Source organism: Sebastes fasciatus, chromosome 6 (assembly GCF_043250625.1).
Source record: "Sebastes fasciatus isolate fSebFas1 chromosome 6, fSebFas1.pri, whole genome shotgun sequence".
NCBI lineage: Eukaryota > Metazoa > Chordata > Actinopteri > Perciformes > Sebastidae > Sebastes > Sebastes fasciatus.
Window position 1 is genome coordinate 10220620 of NC_133800.1, and position 16750 is coordinate 10237369.

Consider the following 16750-nt stretch of genomic DNA (forward strand, 5'->3'; position numbering starts at 1 on the left):
TTTGGTACGTAACATTACGTAACAAGCGTAAAGTCAACATTGACTTTTGGTTTCACACAGGACATGAACAGCGGTCTCTTGGGTTAAAAAAGCCTCTTCCTCCTGCCCTTAGTGGACTTATTATTATAATACCACATAACTTTCTTTAATGGTCGCTCGATATACTACGTCACTTGCTCTGACCGAATGTAAAAATGTCAACATTCAACGTATCCGTGGTTCGCAGAAACGTACAATGCCAGCATTTCTTTTCCTGGCGACTGGGCCAAAAATTTCTACATCTGCTCAAACATGAATTCTAGCTGGAAAGAAATCAAACTCGAGCATGCGGGTTTGACTGTAATGTGTGCCATGCTGCTGTGTTAACTAGAGCATGACCCTTCTTTCACACTATGTGATTCAACCAGTAGCTAGATTCAGCTGATGGTGGTCGACTTGATTCTGCTTAAGATAAGACAGCAGATACTCTACTGGGAAACTGTGATGTGTGTCCAGACAGAACATTTACAGTTTGTGTTTATTCACCCCAAACAGCCATCGTGCTGACTGTACAACGCACACGTCCTTTGGGGTGAATTTGCGTCCAGTAGTCTTTGTATTGACTTTATATTCAAACGCACTGCTGCTAAGTTTCACTTCATATTCTGTTTAGAGACTGTTAATTACCTTAAAGATGCAGCTTGGACCAAAGTGCATTTTAAATCAACAGGGACATAGTCTGGTAAATAACTAAACTATGAAGAATAAGACAAAAATTCAGTTTCAGCTTTTTGTTGAGTCTTCTATGTACAAGTGTTAGACCAACACTGCCAAGGTTAGGAAACTTCCTCTGGGACTATTTATCCAGACACAAATATAACCCCATGGAAATGAAGCTCTGAATAGAACTGTGATTACATGGTAATTGATTTGTCTGCTGCTGATTAGGAACACTGCATCTATTCTTACATTGGAGATTTATTTAGAGGTCATATTATCTGAGACGTTACACGAGGAAAGCATTCAGAGATTCAGGGATTCTGATACTTTTCCGTAATTCATAGCTTGGTTAATGACCCTGAACCCACATACTGTTATTAGGTTGGCTTTACATGGTGCAACTTCAATGTCGCTTTAATTTTGTGCAACATAGTGTATGAGTTCTGTAAAAAAAAAACATCAGGAGATTCATAACAACAGTCTTAATGTGCACTGTGTAAACCCAGTCGTATAGGCTCTTTATTGCACCATTCAATCAGGACTTTACTGCTTATTTTATGGTGATAGTTAATATAAATGTTTATTCCCTTGTTGTTGGAAAATGGAATATTACAACGGAGTTCATGTAAATTTTGGGCGAGTGTTTATTGTATATGATGAAATATGATTAAACAGACAACAAAACAAAGTAATCTTATTCTGGTGTATGTGAAACTTAAACAAAGATTTACCTTGACATGACTGTATATACAAACATTTTAAGTATTGCTGGAATTTAACCATGTCACCCCCTTTCCTCTCCAGTGATCGATGCCCCCAGCCAGGTGGACGTGCGTGACGTGACGGACACCACAGCGCTTTTGACCTGGTTCCAGCCCGTGGCCGTGGTGGACCGCTGCAGCGTCTCCTACGGGCCCAGCTCCAACCCCGCGGATCGCACCGTGGTGGAGCTGTCCTCCACTGACACCCAGTACCACCTGGGAGGCCTCACCCCCGACACCCAGTACGAGGTGTCTCTGTCGGCTCAGAGGGGAGAACGGTCCAGCGTTCCCGTCTACGAGTCTTTCCTCACAGGTGAGACTGAAACAACAAGTTGATGTGTTTTCAGGCCAAAAGAAATCGATCTACCTGAACGTCTTCTATTACAACCTTCTTGCCAGATGAAACAGGCACAGCCATTAACTGTTTATCAGCCAACTTTAACCTTCTCTTCTACGTCCCTCTTTTTCATAGACCCATTTTTGTCTTTTTTAGGGAGATAGCAGGTCAACAGTAGATGTCACATAGAAGTGGTGTACATCATCTGAAAGCTGGGAACCTGAAGATTAATTTGCAGCTCAGTACTATGTGTCAAGTTGTTCTTGTCATAAATCCGAAATAAAACAATAATTGATTAATTAAATAATTAATTAAAATAAATATTTAAAGTGTATAAGGACTTACTTTGTACAGTATGCTAGAAGTACACTATACGATGGTCATCCCCATGCTCTATTATGTCTCATAAGTTGGTGCAGCAATTTTGGGGTTGATACCATTTGTTAAACAGATTTGATGCTAAATTTAACCTTTTTTTACCTCTCGAGAATTGATAAAAATCAATAAACCCTCCAAACTACCACATTAAGACTGTGATTTTGCATCAAAACTTTTAACATTTAAAGATTTCTGCAAGAATTGCATTTTTCGTCAATTGGATGCTCAGAAACCCCCTTATTGTCGATGTAACTTTCAACGTCGACTTCCTGCCATCTACACTCTTGTGCGGGAAACACATAAATCACTAACATATTAATATAAACAGCTATCAACATGTTGTTTAAATGCTCTTGGTTCCACATTACAACGTAATCACACCATCTCGGAAGAACGACTTCCCACTCGGGAAATGGGACCATCCGAGGAGCACGTGAATGCAGCATAACTGTCCAAGCTAGCAACATCAGAAGCTACCCCCTGCCCCCACTCTCCCTCGCTAGGAATAAAGACTGAAGGCCTGAGAAGAATAGGCCCTAAATGAACCAAAATTTCACAGTACTAATGCACTAATGCTTTACCACCCGACTATGCACATGTTTCATTTTCAAAAACTCCCACGATGAGAATACGCCATGTGGCCTCAAACTCAACACTTTAGCATGAAAATGGTAGAAGCATAACGTCTTCACTAATACATTTGCATTTTACATTTGAGTGTCTTTTCGGAACTCACCTGCAACTCGCATCCGCTCGCACCCCGTCCCTGTCGAACCACAGACGGTGTCGAACTCGATGTGGAACTGCATCACCTGTTGTGCATGCGTCGGAGGCCAAAGGAGATTAGTGTTGGTGCGCAAGGAAATGTAGTCCTACATGGAACTCGAGGGAATGCTGGAATAAAAACATACTTTTTAGCTCCTGTATTGGTCATATATATAATAGCATATTGGGTTTAGAATAATAATACTTTTCAATAACCCAATTAATGTGTAAACACTATTGTTCACACATGATACCAGTATCTTCACGCTAGCTCTAAATCTGAGCCTGCTACAGCCTTTGTGAAAAGTAAAGTCGGCCGAGAGCGCCGGCGCGCCCAAGGAGTGGAGGAGGTTAATGAGCGGTGTGTCAGCTGGGACCACACATACATTAATTATGGCTGTATGTTTATGAGGGAGGATATCCTGCTGCTGCATGTTCCTTGAAGGACCAAAATGTCCTCCAAAGTATAGCATAGCGAGGGAAATCCCCCGTTGTCAGTGTTGGCTTCAGCAACGAACTAGTTAAGGTTTGGGCTAAAATAAGAAACAACTTGAATTTAGGTTAGGGTATGGTTACATGTACCTAAAGTCCTTTTCTGTGTTGCAGACCTGGACGCCCCCAAAGACCTGCAGACAGTGGAGCTGACGGATGAGAGCATCACTCTCGAGTGGAAGAACAGCCAAGCTCCAGTGGACAACTACCGCATCAAGTATGGACCTCTGTCTGGAGGTGAGCACGGGGAGCTGCTCTTCTCTCCGGGACCCAAGGACACCACCCAGGCCAAGATCACCGGTACTGGATCCCAGAACCACACACACACACACACACACACACGTACACACGTACACACACGCACACGCACACACACACACACACACACACACACACACACACACACACACACACACACACACACACACACACACACTTAGACATCCAGTCAGGATGATAGTATTACTATCAATATGCAAGGTACAGACACCGCTGTCATGCAAGTATAACCAGTTACCAGTTTTCCAAAGATTTCAACCACATATCATCAGCGAATGGAGTTTGCTCAGTTGTCATATACACAATATATATATTATGGTGTTATATATCTATATACAGATATAGGCTAAGTGGTGGCTTAATTAGGCACCTGTACAGTCTATTGCAATACCTGTTCTGCCGTAAAGTCGACTTTTATGATGTTTTTGTTGACGCTGTCATAAAAGGGTTGATTAAATTATAAGTTTTAGCTTTGAGGTCGTACAGTAGTTAGTGATGGTGTTGTACTGGACTGTATTGTATTCATAAACAGGGAGGACATATACAAAAACAGCTCTCAGCATCATATAATGTAGTCCAGTTCAACGGCACCTTTAACTCTGAGCTCAGTCATAAATATATCATTGAATTTACACATTTCAGTCAATGTCAACAAAAGCTGAACGTTATGAGCTTCGTAAAGATGAATGTTAAGGGCAGGGCAGTTGTATTGGTCTGTAATCAGATTGTACAGGTACACCTTATAAAGTGGCAGGGTGGCTGTGGCTCTGGAGGTAGAGCAGGTCGTCCACTAATCACAGTTGGTGAGCGGTTGGTGGTTCGATCCCTGGCTCCTTCAGTCCACATGGTGAGGTGTCTTCGAGTAAAACACTGAACCTAAAGTTGCTCCTGATGGGCAGGCCAGCCACTTGCATGCCAATGAACCATAGACTGTGTATAAGAAGTGGACGTATTCACCGTGACGTCACCCGTTGGTTTGTGGACTACAGTTTCGAAGCCTCAAGTTCGGCATTTTGGCCGTCGCCATCTTGGTTTTTTGGAACCAGAAGTGACATGAGAGGTTGGAGCTAAGTACAACCGAACGCTGAATAATAAGACATTTTTAGGTGACCAAACTGTTACAATTAACTTTCATGAACTGAAAACACACTGTGAAAGGGTTAAAGTTTTAAGACGAAAACGCCGACAACTCTCTAACCCTAACCCAATGCCGTGGTAGCAACCTGTCAATCACTAATTAGCCACGCCCTAAAGCATCCCCTGCTTTATGGTCTATTTGACTCTAAATGGGACCATCATTTACTGAAAGAACATCATGCTGTATTGAAGAAGACTTGAAACTAGCGATTGAGACCATAAACTCATGTTTACAATGTTTACTGAGGTAATAAATCAAGTGAGAAGTAGGCTCATTTTCTCATAGACTTCTATACAATCAGACTTCTTTTTGCAACCAGAGGAGTCGCCCCCTGCTGGCTGTTCGAAATAATGCAGGCTTAAGGCACTTGCGCATTGGCTTCACTTTTCAGATTCGGAGGTTGCCGCCTGCGTTGAACCATTGGTCAGAACAAGTTGTGGGTTGCCAGGTTGCAGCATAGGAATGTCTATAATGTAGACATAAGAATTGAATCTCTATTCAGACGACATTTGTGATTATCTCATGACATTTAATTAGAAGAGCCAGCATGACCAGCATCAGTGGGCAGACTTGTTTGATATCGGTATGTTTCAGAGTTCAAGGGACGAGGGATTTTTCAGTAACTTAGAGTTTGATTAATTTATGACCGTGCACCCACTCACTATGTCAGAGCAATTAAGCAAGGACTAGTACTGATCACAGCTACAGAAAAAACAACAACAACCAAGTCCTGCTGAGCACAACGAGCAGCTTCACAGCATATTCACTGTTTTCATTCTTCTGTCTGCTTCGAGTTCACATTAGCCCATTACCACTTTGCATCCAAATGACACCCCTGAAAAGCGTCTGTGGGAAAAAAAAAAATGATACAGTGTGAAGTGTTTATTCTCCTAATTCTTTGGGCAAGTGTTTGTGTTGCTCCCTGTTAAATGGTCAGTGTTATATTCAGCCTGCTCATTTCCAAAATGGGTTGCCTTTGTTTTGTGTCGTGAAATGTTTGCCCGTCTACAAAAGGCTCACTTTATTAGAAAACCACCCAGGGGGGTTTGGCATTCAGACTTTAAATGGAATAACACTGCCGCTTGTTTCACTGTGAGATCTTGCTCACACAAGCGAAGCGGGCACGTTTTCATCTATCTGCACTGCTGACATTATAAAGCCATGCTTTGAAGCGGATGTGTTTTTTTCTCCCCCTGTTTGTTTCCACACTGTGTGCTGCGGCATGGCCGGATTAGACACCATGAGAAACAAAAAAAAAAAAGCTTCCAAAAACGGGCTAATAGTGTCTTTGTCTGGCCCAATTCTTTGTCCTTGGGAGGCCCATCCCATGGAAATAAAGCACTATGTCCATTCAGCCGACGTCCCACTCCGCTCCACACACACCTCAGCACTTCTTTCACACAGTTATTATCTGTAATTGCCTTCACGCTCGTGATTTTATTGATAATGAGTTTCCTGGGCATTAGGTGTAATTTCATGCTGCAAGACTCTGTGTGTGATGACCTCTGTGGGAGTTAATAAAGGAATTAGAGGCGATCAGGCTGAGAGAGGGCTTAATTGTAGAGACCAAAGGGCCTCCAGAGCCGGCTGTATCATAGCAAGTAGTGTTCCTGCTCCGCGACAAGGGCCCTATAGATCCATCAATGCAAATACAACACTGATGTTCCACAGTGAGCACAGGCTCTACCATGAAATGCAATTAGGCTGCAGTCTATTGTGCAACCAAGCCACATGAGAGCGTTTTTTGTGTTTGCCATAGGCACCGGAGCCATTAGCCAAAACAGCTGGCCACTTGACTACAGAGCCTCCCCATCGTTCATTTGGTGACACCTCAGTGGATACGCACAAACAAAACATGACATTGCTTTTTATTTCTGTATCACAGTGTTTTTATTTGGCCCTGTTGTGTAGGCCTGAGACCTGGCACAGAGTACGGGATGGGTGTGACCGCGGTGACGGATGAGCGGGAGAGTCTGCCCACGACCACCAACGCAGTGACCGGTAAGATATAATCACATTATATTAGGAATGCAGCTATTCATTATTTTAATAATCAAGTATTCTGCTGATTAATCCCTTGATTCATTGAGTGATCGGATAAGAAATACTTTTGCTTTATTAAAAAGTAAATATACAATAGAGAAAATGAGACGGAACAACAAGTTGGTTTCCTTTTTTATTGCTTAAATTGGTAATGTTATTTAAAAAGTGTGCCACAAATCAATTAATTTCCTGAATCAACCAACGTTAACGTTGTTCATTCCCAGCAAGTCGACACTTAATTCCCAAGATCCACTTTGTTTGAATCAATCCGACAGCATCCAATCAAGATGCAGGAGAGAACCATGGAGAACTAACGTTAAGTTACTGAGTGCCAGTTTGAAAAAATTATACCAAAGATAATTGCGTTCATGTAACAAAAATACGGTGGTCAACAAAGAATCAAGTTGCAGTATGCAAAACATTCAGGTCGAAAATTACAGATGGAGAAGAAAATGACTTAACTCAAAGTTTAGGACCCGGCACTTGACTGTCCTGTCTTGACTTGGGACTTGAGTGCAAAGACTTGAGATTTACTTGTGACTTGCAAAACCATGACTGGCACCAGTGTTCTTCATACGATTTATCTGAACACATAATGTCTCAATTTACATACTTTTCAAACAATGCAATCATGCCTAGATGAAAAGATGTCTTCCAGTTCCCTAACAATACCTCCCCACTCTGACAGTCTGGATTATATTTGAATTTATAATATCTTTTTCACTCATTTTATATAGAAAAGATCTCATTTCCTCTTTATTTCAGTGCTGCCGATGAATCTCCAAATTCTGCAGTTGTTTTAGTAAATTTTAACCTTATTTGCTGCTGCAATAATCACATTTCTCTCATGGAGTTTTTTTTTGTTTTGTTCCATAATTTCATATACAGTATTTTGTTTTCGATATTTTTTCACCGTATTTCATTTCATCAGAATATTCTGTCAATCAAACATTGTTTGGTTGTCACCTCATCTTTAGTTATGTAGTTATGTTTGACTATGCAGTCACGGTTGCATCTACTGCTCCAGCTAACTGCCCAGCTCTTCTTGTCTTTATTTGAAATAAAACTTGGACATAAAACAAACTACTGCATGTGTGCCAGAGGAGACGCAACCATTTCACAAGACAGCTATTGGTTGAATCAATATTGTGTTAATGTTTGTGAACTGGCACTCAAGAGTTACAAAAGAGAAATTCATATAAACCTGCCACAGATAACGGCTTCAAGCTTTGTCTTCAGACAAGTTGCCCTGATGTATGAAACCTTAAATGTCCATTTACAACCTCTCCTCTACCTCCCTAATCAGCCCTGGATGCTCCCAAGGACCTGGCAGTTGCAGAAGTGACAGAGACCACCATGATGCTGGAGTGGAAACGCCCCCTGGCCAAACTGGACTCCTTCAGACTGGTTTATGTATCTGCCGACGGCCACAGGGCCGAGGAAGTGGTCCCAGCCAGCTCTGAGTCTCACATCCTGAGGGGCCTTACACCCGGCATGCTGTACACCATCAGCATCATCGCTGAGAGAGGCCGCAGGACCAGTGCACCCACCACCATCTCCGCACCCACAGGTCAGCACTCCAAAAAACACATCTTCAAAAGCAATGTCCCAGGCTAAGCGGTGATGATGCCTTGACGTTATAGAGTGTCTGAAATGTCTGCGAGGCAGCAGTGGAAGACGGGGGAAGATTTTATGGCACAAATGTCAGGAGGTTTGTAGTTGGCATTTATTCCAACATGAAAAAACTGACATTTCAGATATTTTACTCTGTATTATTACCTAGATAAGATTTCTGGCAGAAGCTTTTTGGTGCACAATCTCAGCTCTCTCTATTTTAAAGGAATGATTTATCGAAACTACAAAAACCTTATTACCTCACATACTTCAAGTGGTAGCCACGCAGATAGTTTTGGCTTTGCAGAACCAATGTCCTGGTTATTCTAACCCAAGACCTTGCCTCGGACAGTTGTCCCATAAAGAAATAGTCCCTATGAGGACAATTGAGGGTGTGCTCTGTGGATTATCCAGATTAACATGCACTAATGTCTTTACTATATGGGTCAAATGACTACTTATAAAATAGAAAGGGTCACTCGGAGTGACAAACCCATTGAGATTGATCACCGACTCTGCAGTTCTCCCCAGCACTATAGTATTTTAATACTTTTCAGCTAAATTATTTCAGTTTTACGGCCCAAAACGTTATAGTTTTAGTCAGGCTGGATTACTGAACGGGCCTATGGGTCACAGCTCCAGGGGCCCAAAGTGTCCCCTGGCCTTCACCTACAAAATGTTACTCAAAGAGACACAATAAGACTACTAAGAGAGTGACCAAAACAACTACAAAGTGATGCAAAACAGCTGCAAAGAGTCACAAATAGACTCACAACAACTATGAAAAGGGGCAAAACAAGCCACAAAATGACCACAAAGAGACACAAAACAGCAATAAAAAGAGGCTAACCAACTATAAAGTCTGTGTGTCTTGCTCCGAGAGGTGGTGGGGCCTTTTGCATGTCTGTGCCCCCGGGGCCCATTGTCTCATAATCCGTCCATGGTCTTGTTTCTAACCACATTAGCGTTTTCAGTGAAAAAGCTCTGATAAACCTAATGTTCGCTACCTGCCCAGCACAAGCTGGTGAACATAGTGGAGCATTTAGCAGCTAAAGAGCCAGATGGTTGACCAAACAGAGCTAGAAGAAGAGTGAATATTGGACGTACATTTATCAGGTTTTCAGAAACTCCAATGACGCTGCTTTGTGTGTTGGATTTATTGGCACTTACACAACACTTTAGCCATATCACCTTTATACAGCCATAATATATCAAACGTATGGAATTCTGCCTCCATGTCACAAAAAACCCTGAAAACTGATTGAAAGGAACAGGTCTTTCCTTCCTCGAAGACATGGTCAAACCCTACACTCAGACATGACCAATTTGCTCCTTTGGCCGCCCCCGATATCCAGTGGTCACTTATCTCAGTCAAGACTCTTCCACAACTCATCGCAAGTCTTTTTGAATATAATGTAATGTATCTCAAAATCTGCACGGGCAGATAAAAAACTAAAAGATCTGCATGGCTAAACACCACTAGAAAAAAGTGAGCATTGTTTCATCCTTCTGGTGGGCTGACCTCTAAAAACAAAGCTCAAGAAGTTTTGCCTTCGACTAACTAGGCTGAGATATTTAGTATCAGTAAAATGTGTGTGAGACAGAGGCTCCTCTGAATGTAGCCCACTGTTTCCATGAGGTTTCTAGCTGGTGGCGCAGGGTTAGAGAATAACCATAGGTTCATTTTTTTGTCCTTCAGTACTGCAGCCAAACCGAGGCAATGAATTGAATTCATTGTTAACTTCTCAATGTAAGTCACTCTGTCTCTACCCCCCCACCCCCACCCCAAGGCTCATTTATAGCATGTGGGATTATTTTTCCTTTTTCCCTGATTTTTTTTAAACCAAAACAAGAAAAGACAAATGAGGTGATTGTGGCATAGTTCTCGTGCTGCGGTCAAGCTCCCTCCAAGCCAAACATTTCACAAGTAAATCTTCCAGTTATGCAACGAGTGCCCATTAAATGCATGGCTACGGGCAAAAATCGATATGGCATGAGGGAAAAGTTGGTGAGCTTCGGAAAAACTATCTTTTGTTGCATTTTTTGGACTGCACGCTGCCAAGAAGAACAACCAGTGTGTGTGTGTGTATGTGAGTGAGTGGGTGAGTGCGTGCATGTGTCCACTCATTATGTCCACTTGTCTGTGTGTGGCATGTATGATTGAGAGACTGAGTGGCTAAAAAGACTGAGATAGAGTGAAACTGAGGGTGTGTGTGTGTGTGTGTGTGCGTGTGTGTGTGTGTGTGTGTGTGTGTGTGTGTGTGTGTGGGGGGGGGGGGTGCTGGGGGTTTGTATGGACATGTGTGCAGCCAGCACAATGTTCATTCATGTGATAATTGTTGGCGTGAGCCCCGCTCCCCTCTGGTTTTGTGCTATTTGACCACGATGAACTGTGGGTCTGTCAGATAAAAGGCCACATGCTGGGACTCCTGTTAAAACATTGTCTCCGAAATCAGCAGCCCCTCTAATCCACAGCCCGGCCGATCTGCAGCCTTTATCGTCTCCAGACACGTAGCGCAAACACTGATCGCTCTCGTTTTACAGGAGGGATTGAAGGAAAAGGGGAGGGGTGGAGCGGGGGGGAGACCGACGAGGTTTGGGCTTCTACTTCTTCTGCCACAGAAAGGGTTAAAAGAGTTTGTTTTTGCGGTTTCCGAAGAGCTGTTTAAGTGACCATGCTGAGAATCAACACCAAGCCAAAATGTGCTTCTGAATATTCACATACAAGAATGAAAGATGTAAAAAAACAAACTGATGTCATTCAAACACGGAAATCAGGAGACAAAAGCCAGGATTATCATAATTTATACTAATCAGCTGACTGGAAGAGCTATCCTCAGGGAACAATGACAGCAGACATGTGGAAATGATAACGGTTTCAGCAGAAGAAGAAGAAGATTCAAGAAATTGAACAACCATGTGTGACTGCTGTTGTATATTACATTGATAAAAACCCAGAGGAGCCTTAAACTGGTATGAGATGTGCAGAAAGTCTTAAATATGTTTGATCACCAGCACAAAACACCGGTGTCGGTCAATTTATCCATCTATAAATTGCCTTACACTCCACTACAAGATGATGGTGCATGAGCTACTGGTTCTCTGCAGAGAAAAAACAGAGAACGTAAAGCATGAAAGAGCAAGATCATTGTCCTGCATGCACTTACATGATCTTCTCAGCAGTGTACAAAAGCAAAGACGTCGGTTAGAGTCTTGACAATATGATATGAATGACTGCGTATCAAATGGCAGATATCAGAATGAGAAGGTGATATCTCAGGGGATCATTTGATACAGTCATGGCACACATCTTCAACTGCATGTGACAACCTGAACTGAAGCTGGGCTTAAAGGGTTGGTTCACTCAAAATACCAAAAAAAACAATACAAATAAAAATAATTCTGATTAGTGTTCGTGGTATCTAGCCACAGTTGCCTTTGGGATTTCTGCCTTCACCTCAGTAAAATGGAGATGGACCAAATTTAGTTTGTGGTGCTCACAGTAATAGCAGCATCTTTTTCCAGAAACAGAAAACAGCCTTTTCACTCTGGATAACCCGAAGAAGTTGCTGTTTGTCTGTTTTTTAGTCAAACTACTTTCTATAAAAGTTTGTAGGAACATTTTTGACAGCATGTCTCTGGAAAGAGGAATTTTTGAAAAGGAATTTTTTTATGTTTAATGGAAGTACCACAAATGGAATTCTGTTCACCTCCTTTGTATTGGGGCAGAAATCCCAGGTGGACGTTGTTAAAGCTGGGCTAAGAACATATCGACACCACTAGATATTTCCTCTAGGTAAGTGGAAAAAGGTTTTTTTTTGTAATTTGCGTTAACTGACCCTCTAAAGTTAGAGAGTGAGGTGTGACAACACCTGTTTCCTAGGAAGTGAAGATTTATTTTCTCAAATGGTAAAGGATTGCTAAAGGCTGGCTAAAAGGAAATTTTAATTTTCTTTTAGCCCGCTAAAATGATTTCAGCTAGTTTCTTTAACACTTTACTTTCCCCAAATTGTAGCTTAGGACTTCTTAAAAATGTAGAGTAAGAGGCCTCTTCAAAACAATTTTAGCCAAATAACATTTTTGTCTTAAGGGTAACAACCCTATTTAGCAGAGGTGTGGACTCGTCTTGCCACATGACTTGAACTCAAGTCAGACTCGAGTTACAATTTTGATGACTTCAGACTTGCAACTCAACTTGGACTTAAACCCCAGTGACTTGAGTCAAAGAGTGTTCCACAAATCAATTAATTTCCTGAATTAACTAACGTTGACGGCATTCATTCCCAGCAAGTCGACACTTAATCCCCCAAATCTTTTTTTTATGATTAAGTTCAGCCGCACCTGTTTAAACAAACTTGTTTTAAAAAATAAATACAAATTTTGTAAAGCATACATGATTTTTTATTTTTTTATTTGATATATTGTTACTTTGTTGTGAAGATGGCATTACATTCTGAGAAGAGTGCATTATGACTTCTTTAAGACTCAAAACTCAAAGTTTAGGACTTGGAACTTGACTTGAGATTTGCAAAACAATGACTTGGTCCCACCTCTGCTATTTAGTATCTATAAGCAGTATACAAACATTAAATACATGGTTTATATCACACTCTAATGTAGTTGTGGTTATATTAAGTGTTTATTATTACTAGTGCAGTGCCTGTTCAGAACGGGCTGAATGCCTGGCCTGTGGTGTTCCTGCTTGTAGATATCTCGAGAAATGCAAAATGCTTTTGCTGGCGGTAACATTATTACTGTCGTGTTATAAGTTAGTATCAAGTCTGGCACTGGAGAAATACCGTCTTACTCGTGAGGGAAAACACACACAGGTTCGAGGTTTACTCACGGTCACACTGGTGAAATACAGTAGATTAGGTTAGATTCTGCATCTAGTTGGCTATCCACTTCCAGTTTGATTGTAAAGTGAACGGCAGTCAATGAGCCGCGGCCGTTCAGAACGATTCAAAATTATCCAATTACACCAAATTCGACACTACACGTCCTTGGGTCCCCAGCAATACACCCGCCAAGTATGAAGTAGATCGGATGAGCAGTTCAGATATGCGAATAACACACAGCGGGACAGACAGACAGACAGACAGACAGAGATTCCTTGCTCCATAGTTAGACAGTTAGTAATTATACATTCTCATATGAAGACATATTTTAGATCATCACATTTCCCATATATTTATCATTTGCTATCTGCTTATATAGCAGCCTCCACTTAGTTAGAGTTGTTGTCATTGAAAAAATACATTACATTACACTTATATCTGCTCACAATGACATTATAGTGTGTAATAAAGCATTTATTAAATTTATATATACTGCTTATAAATGCTAAGTAAGGGGATTTAAAGTGAAGTGTGCTGTACTGGGTATTATTTCCTGCATCTTCAGGAGAAAAGTTTGCAGCTGTGAACACAACGCTGACTCAAATCCTCCCCCACACTGCATGGCCAGAAACTCATCAGACATATCATACAGTAAATGCATTTTCCATTTGAGCTGCCCATATGAGCTCTCATACAGTAAAGCGATGATCAGCTGATTCCAGCTCAGCCCCCCCCACTCCCACTCCCACCTCCCTCATTGTCTACCACCCCATTTGCGCTCCACTCTGCCACACAGTGAAAGGAGGATAATGGTGGCCTTGATGTTTACCTGCACCATCTATCTCCATCTCTTTCTAATCTACTCTCTGAATGCTTGCACACTCAATGGAGTCCAATTACAGGCTGCTGCTGTGTGGCTCTGCATGGCCTCCCCATAGGATTGAAGTGGACGGCGTACTTCTGCCATATACTGGTCGGGCTACGCTGCACCTTCAAATGTTAATGGCTCATTCACAGCCATTAACGCACACAAGCTGCATCAGCATGTTTGCCGGCTGCTTTCTATCTTTAAGTCTTCCCACTTATATGGTAATATAGAGGAGATGGCTATAGGCAGCCATTGATAATGAGGATGTTTTTCTTCCCTCTAGCCTTTTGTAGTGGAAATAAGGGAATATTTCTACTCCAGACAAAGTGAAGGCCTTTTCTCTTTTTTTTTTTTCTCGACAGCGAAATGAAATGATTGAAATACAAATGAGAGAGCTTCGTCTTTTTTGCAGCTGATATTGTAAAGGAGGACTCTTCCACTGTTGAGCAGAAGCTCGGTCTTGTTTGTTTTATGTGTGTCTCACAATGTTCATTGTTGTCAACAAGAAAGGTTCAAATGGAACCCAAGTATTTGTATGTTTGTGTGTTGTAAGGTTAGACCGATATACGGAGCCAATTCAGAATTTTTGAAAATTAAAAAATCTCCGAGTTTCAGTCCAAAAGATTCCAGGATTGGCTATGACAAACCTGTATCGGTCCAACCTTTTGTCTTCATTCTGTCTGTCTGTCCCAGTCCTGTAACTCCATGTTGATGTGTTTGTCATCACCCAGAGGAGGAGAAGCCTGTGGTGACCAACGTCACCGTCAGCGACGTATCGTGGGACAGCTTCCTCCTGTCCTGGTCTGCTGAGGACGGGGCGTTCGAAGCCTTTCTGATCGAGGTTACCGATGCAGAGACGGGGGCTGAGTGGCAAAACCACACGGTGCCCGCCGATGCTCGCAGCCTCGCCATCTCTGGCCTGTCCTCCACCACCTGGTACAGGGCCAATCTGTACGGGGTGTACAGGGGGGCCCTCTTAGACCCTGTCTTTGCAGACACCATCACAGGTATCAACGCTGTCGACGCTGGGGGTCTCGCTCTTTACTTTGCTTCCTTCTTCTTCTGCTGCACACAGTGAATTCACCACTGTTTTTCCCATGTGGACTGAAGTAGCAGTTTCTTGCGGTTGTCAAATGGTGTTTGTCTATTCAGCTCTGGTGTGACTAAGTGTTAAAATGACACCGATAGGTGTTATAGACAACACTTGTTCGTGTTTGTACACTGTTGGACTTAAATTAGCGCCGGCAATTTCCCACGGCCTTCAAAAAATGTCCGTCTTAATAAGTTAAATCAGCCACTTTCGTTGGCTTCAACAGAAGTTCAATGGATTTCAAGAATATTCTGGACGAAAAAGTGATCCGGCGCAATAATTGGAAATCATTAACTGAGCCTGGCCTTAAAAAAAGACCTTAGTTTGACAAATCTTTGTGACTGAACACTTGTTAATGCTGCCATTTTCTAGAAAACTGTTTACCTTCAGCGTTGGAAGTACATTTCAAAAAGGTGTGTAAAGACAATCTACCAGCCGCTGTGCCGGAAGATATTCTTCACACACAAAATCTCCTATACATTCAACAAGAGTGCACAATCCAAATCCCCAAACAACACCCCCTCATCAGCCATCCATCATGCTTGTATCCCTTCCTTTGATGCAGGGGATTGTGAGCACTCACACAAAATCCATTCAATCTATATTAGCCAGCCACGGATACACGTTTGATCCACCTTTAAGCTGTCCGTCTGCCTGTTGGTACAAGTCCAGCCTGAAACAGCACCTGGTCTGTTGTGTGTGAACAGGCAGAAACACATAAAAAAAAAAGGTCAGTGTGCTCTTTAACTGGGGCACAACAGGTGCGTTCGTTTCCCCACCCACTACACCAAACACAGTCATTACCCGTGATTAACATGCTAGGAATTACAGTATGTGCCCTAATAAGTGGGCTGTAAACAGTGAAGCCAAAATCTGCTAATGACGCCTTATGATAGCCTCTGAGCACCTTCACAAATAAAGCACAAAATACCTCTTGAGGATTAATATGCTCACCATCACCCTATAAAACTATTTAGTCTGGACTAGAATGTCAAAAATAACCAGTTTCGAGTTGGTTGACATTTTTTTTTGTCCGCATCTATTCCGACATTATCATTCAGCATTTCACTGATGAGGATCAGTCAAGTGGAAGAAAGATGGGAGGACTGACAGAGGACAAAAAAAAAACCCTGAGGCGCTTTTGTCACTTTGTGTGAGGCCTCTCTTCTGTATGCATCCCCAGTTCCCCCGAGCCTGGACCGCTCTTCATTCTCATGCTGCCATTGCCCCTGGGCTCTGGTGCTAGGGTGCCAGGGGCTTCTGGGGCCACGCAGAATATGGCATGCGCTCAACACGGCCCCATTGTCTGCATGCTAATGGCTGCTGAAAACCATCTTAACATTTTTCATTAGCATCACTTAATCCATAAAACATTCCAACTTGTGAATACAAGCGCTGACTAATTTGATTACGTTATGCACGGTGGTCATCGTCGGTTCTACCGGAGA

At 42.2% G+C, this 16750-nt stretch overlaps 1 protein-coding gene across 3 annotated transcripts in view; it reads left to right on the forward strand.

Annotated features, from left to right (window-relative positions):
- The window catches only part of tncb (tenascin Cb), a 57955-nt gene that overhangs the window by 26244 nt on the left and 14961 nt on the right, over positions 1-16750 (forward strand). For 2 of the 3 annotated variants that reach the window (XM_074637564.1, XM_074637565.1), the window contains exons 7-11: positions 1504-1773; positions 3547-3732; positions 6761-6850; positions 8199-8462; positions 14944-15219. In XM_074637564.1, the coding sequence (XP_074493665.1) occupies positions 1504-1773; positions 3547-3732; positions 6761-6850; positions 8199-8462; positions 14944-15219 (1086 nt within the window). The remainder of the gene's footprint in view (positions 1-1503; positions 1774-3546; positions 3733-6760; positions 6851-8198; positions 8463-14943; positions 15220-16750) is intronic. The other variant, XM_074637566.1, reaches the window with a different exon arrangement.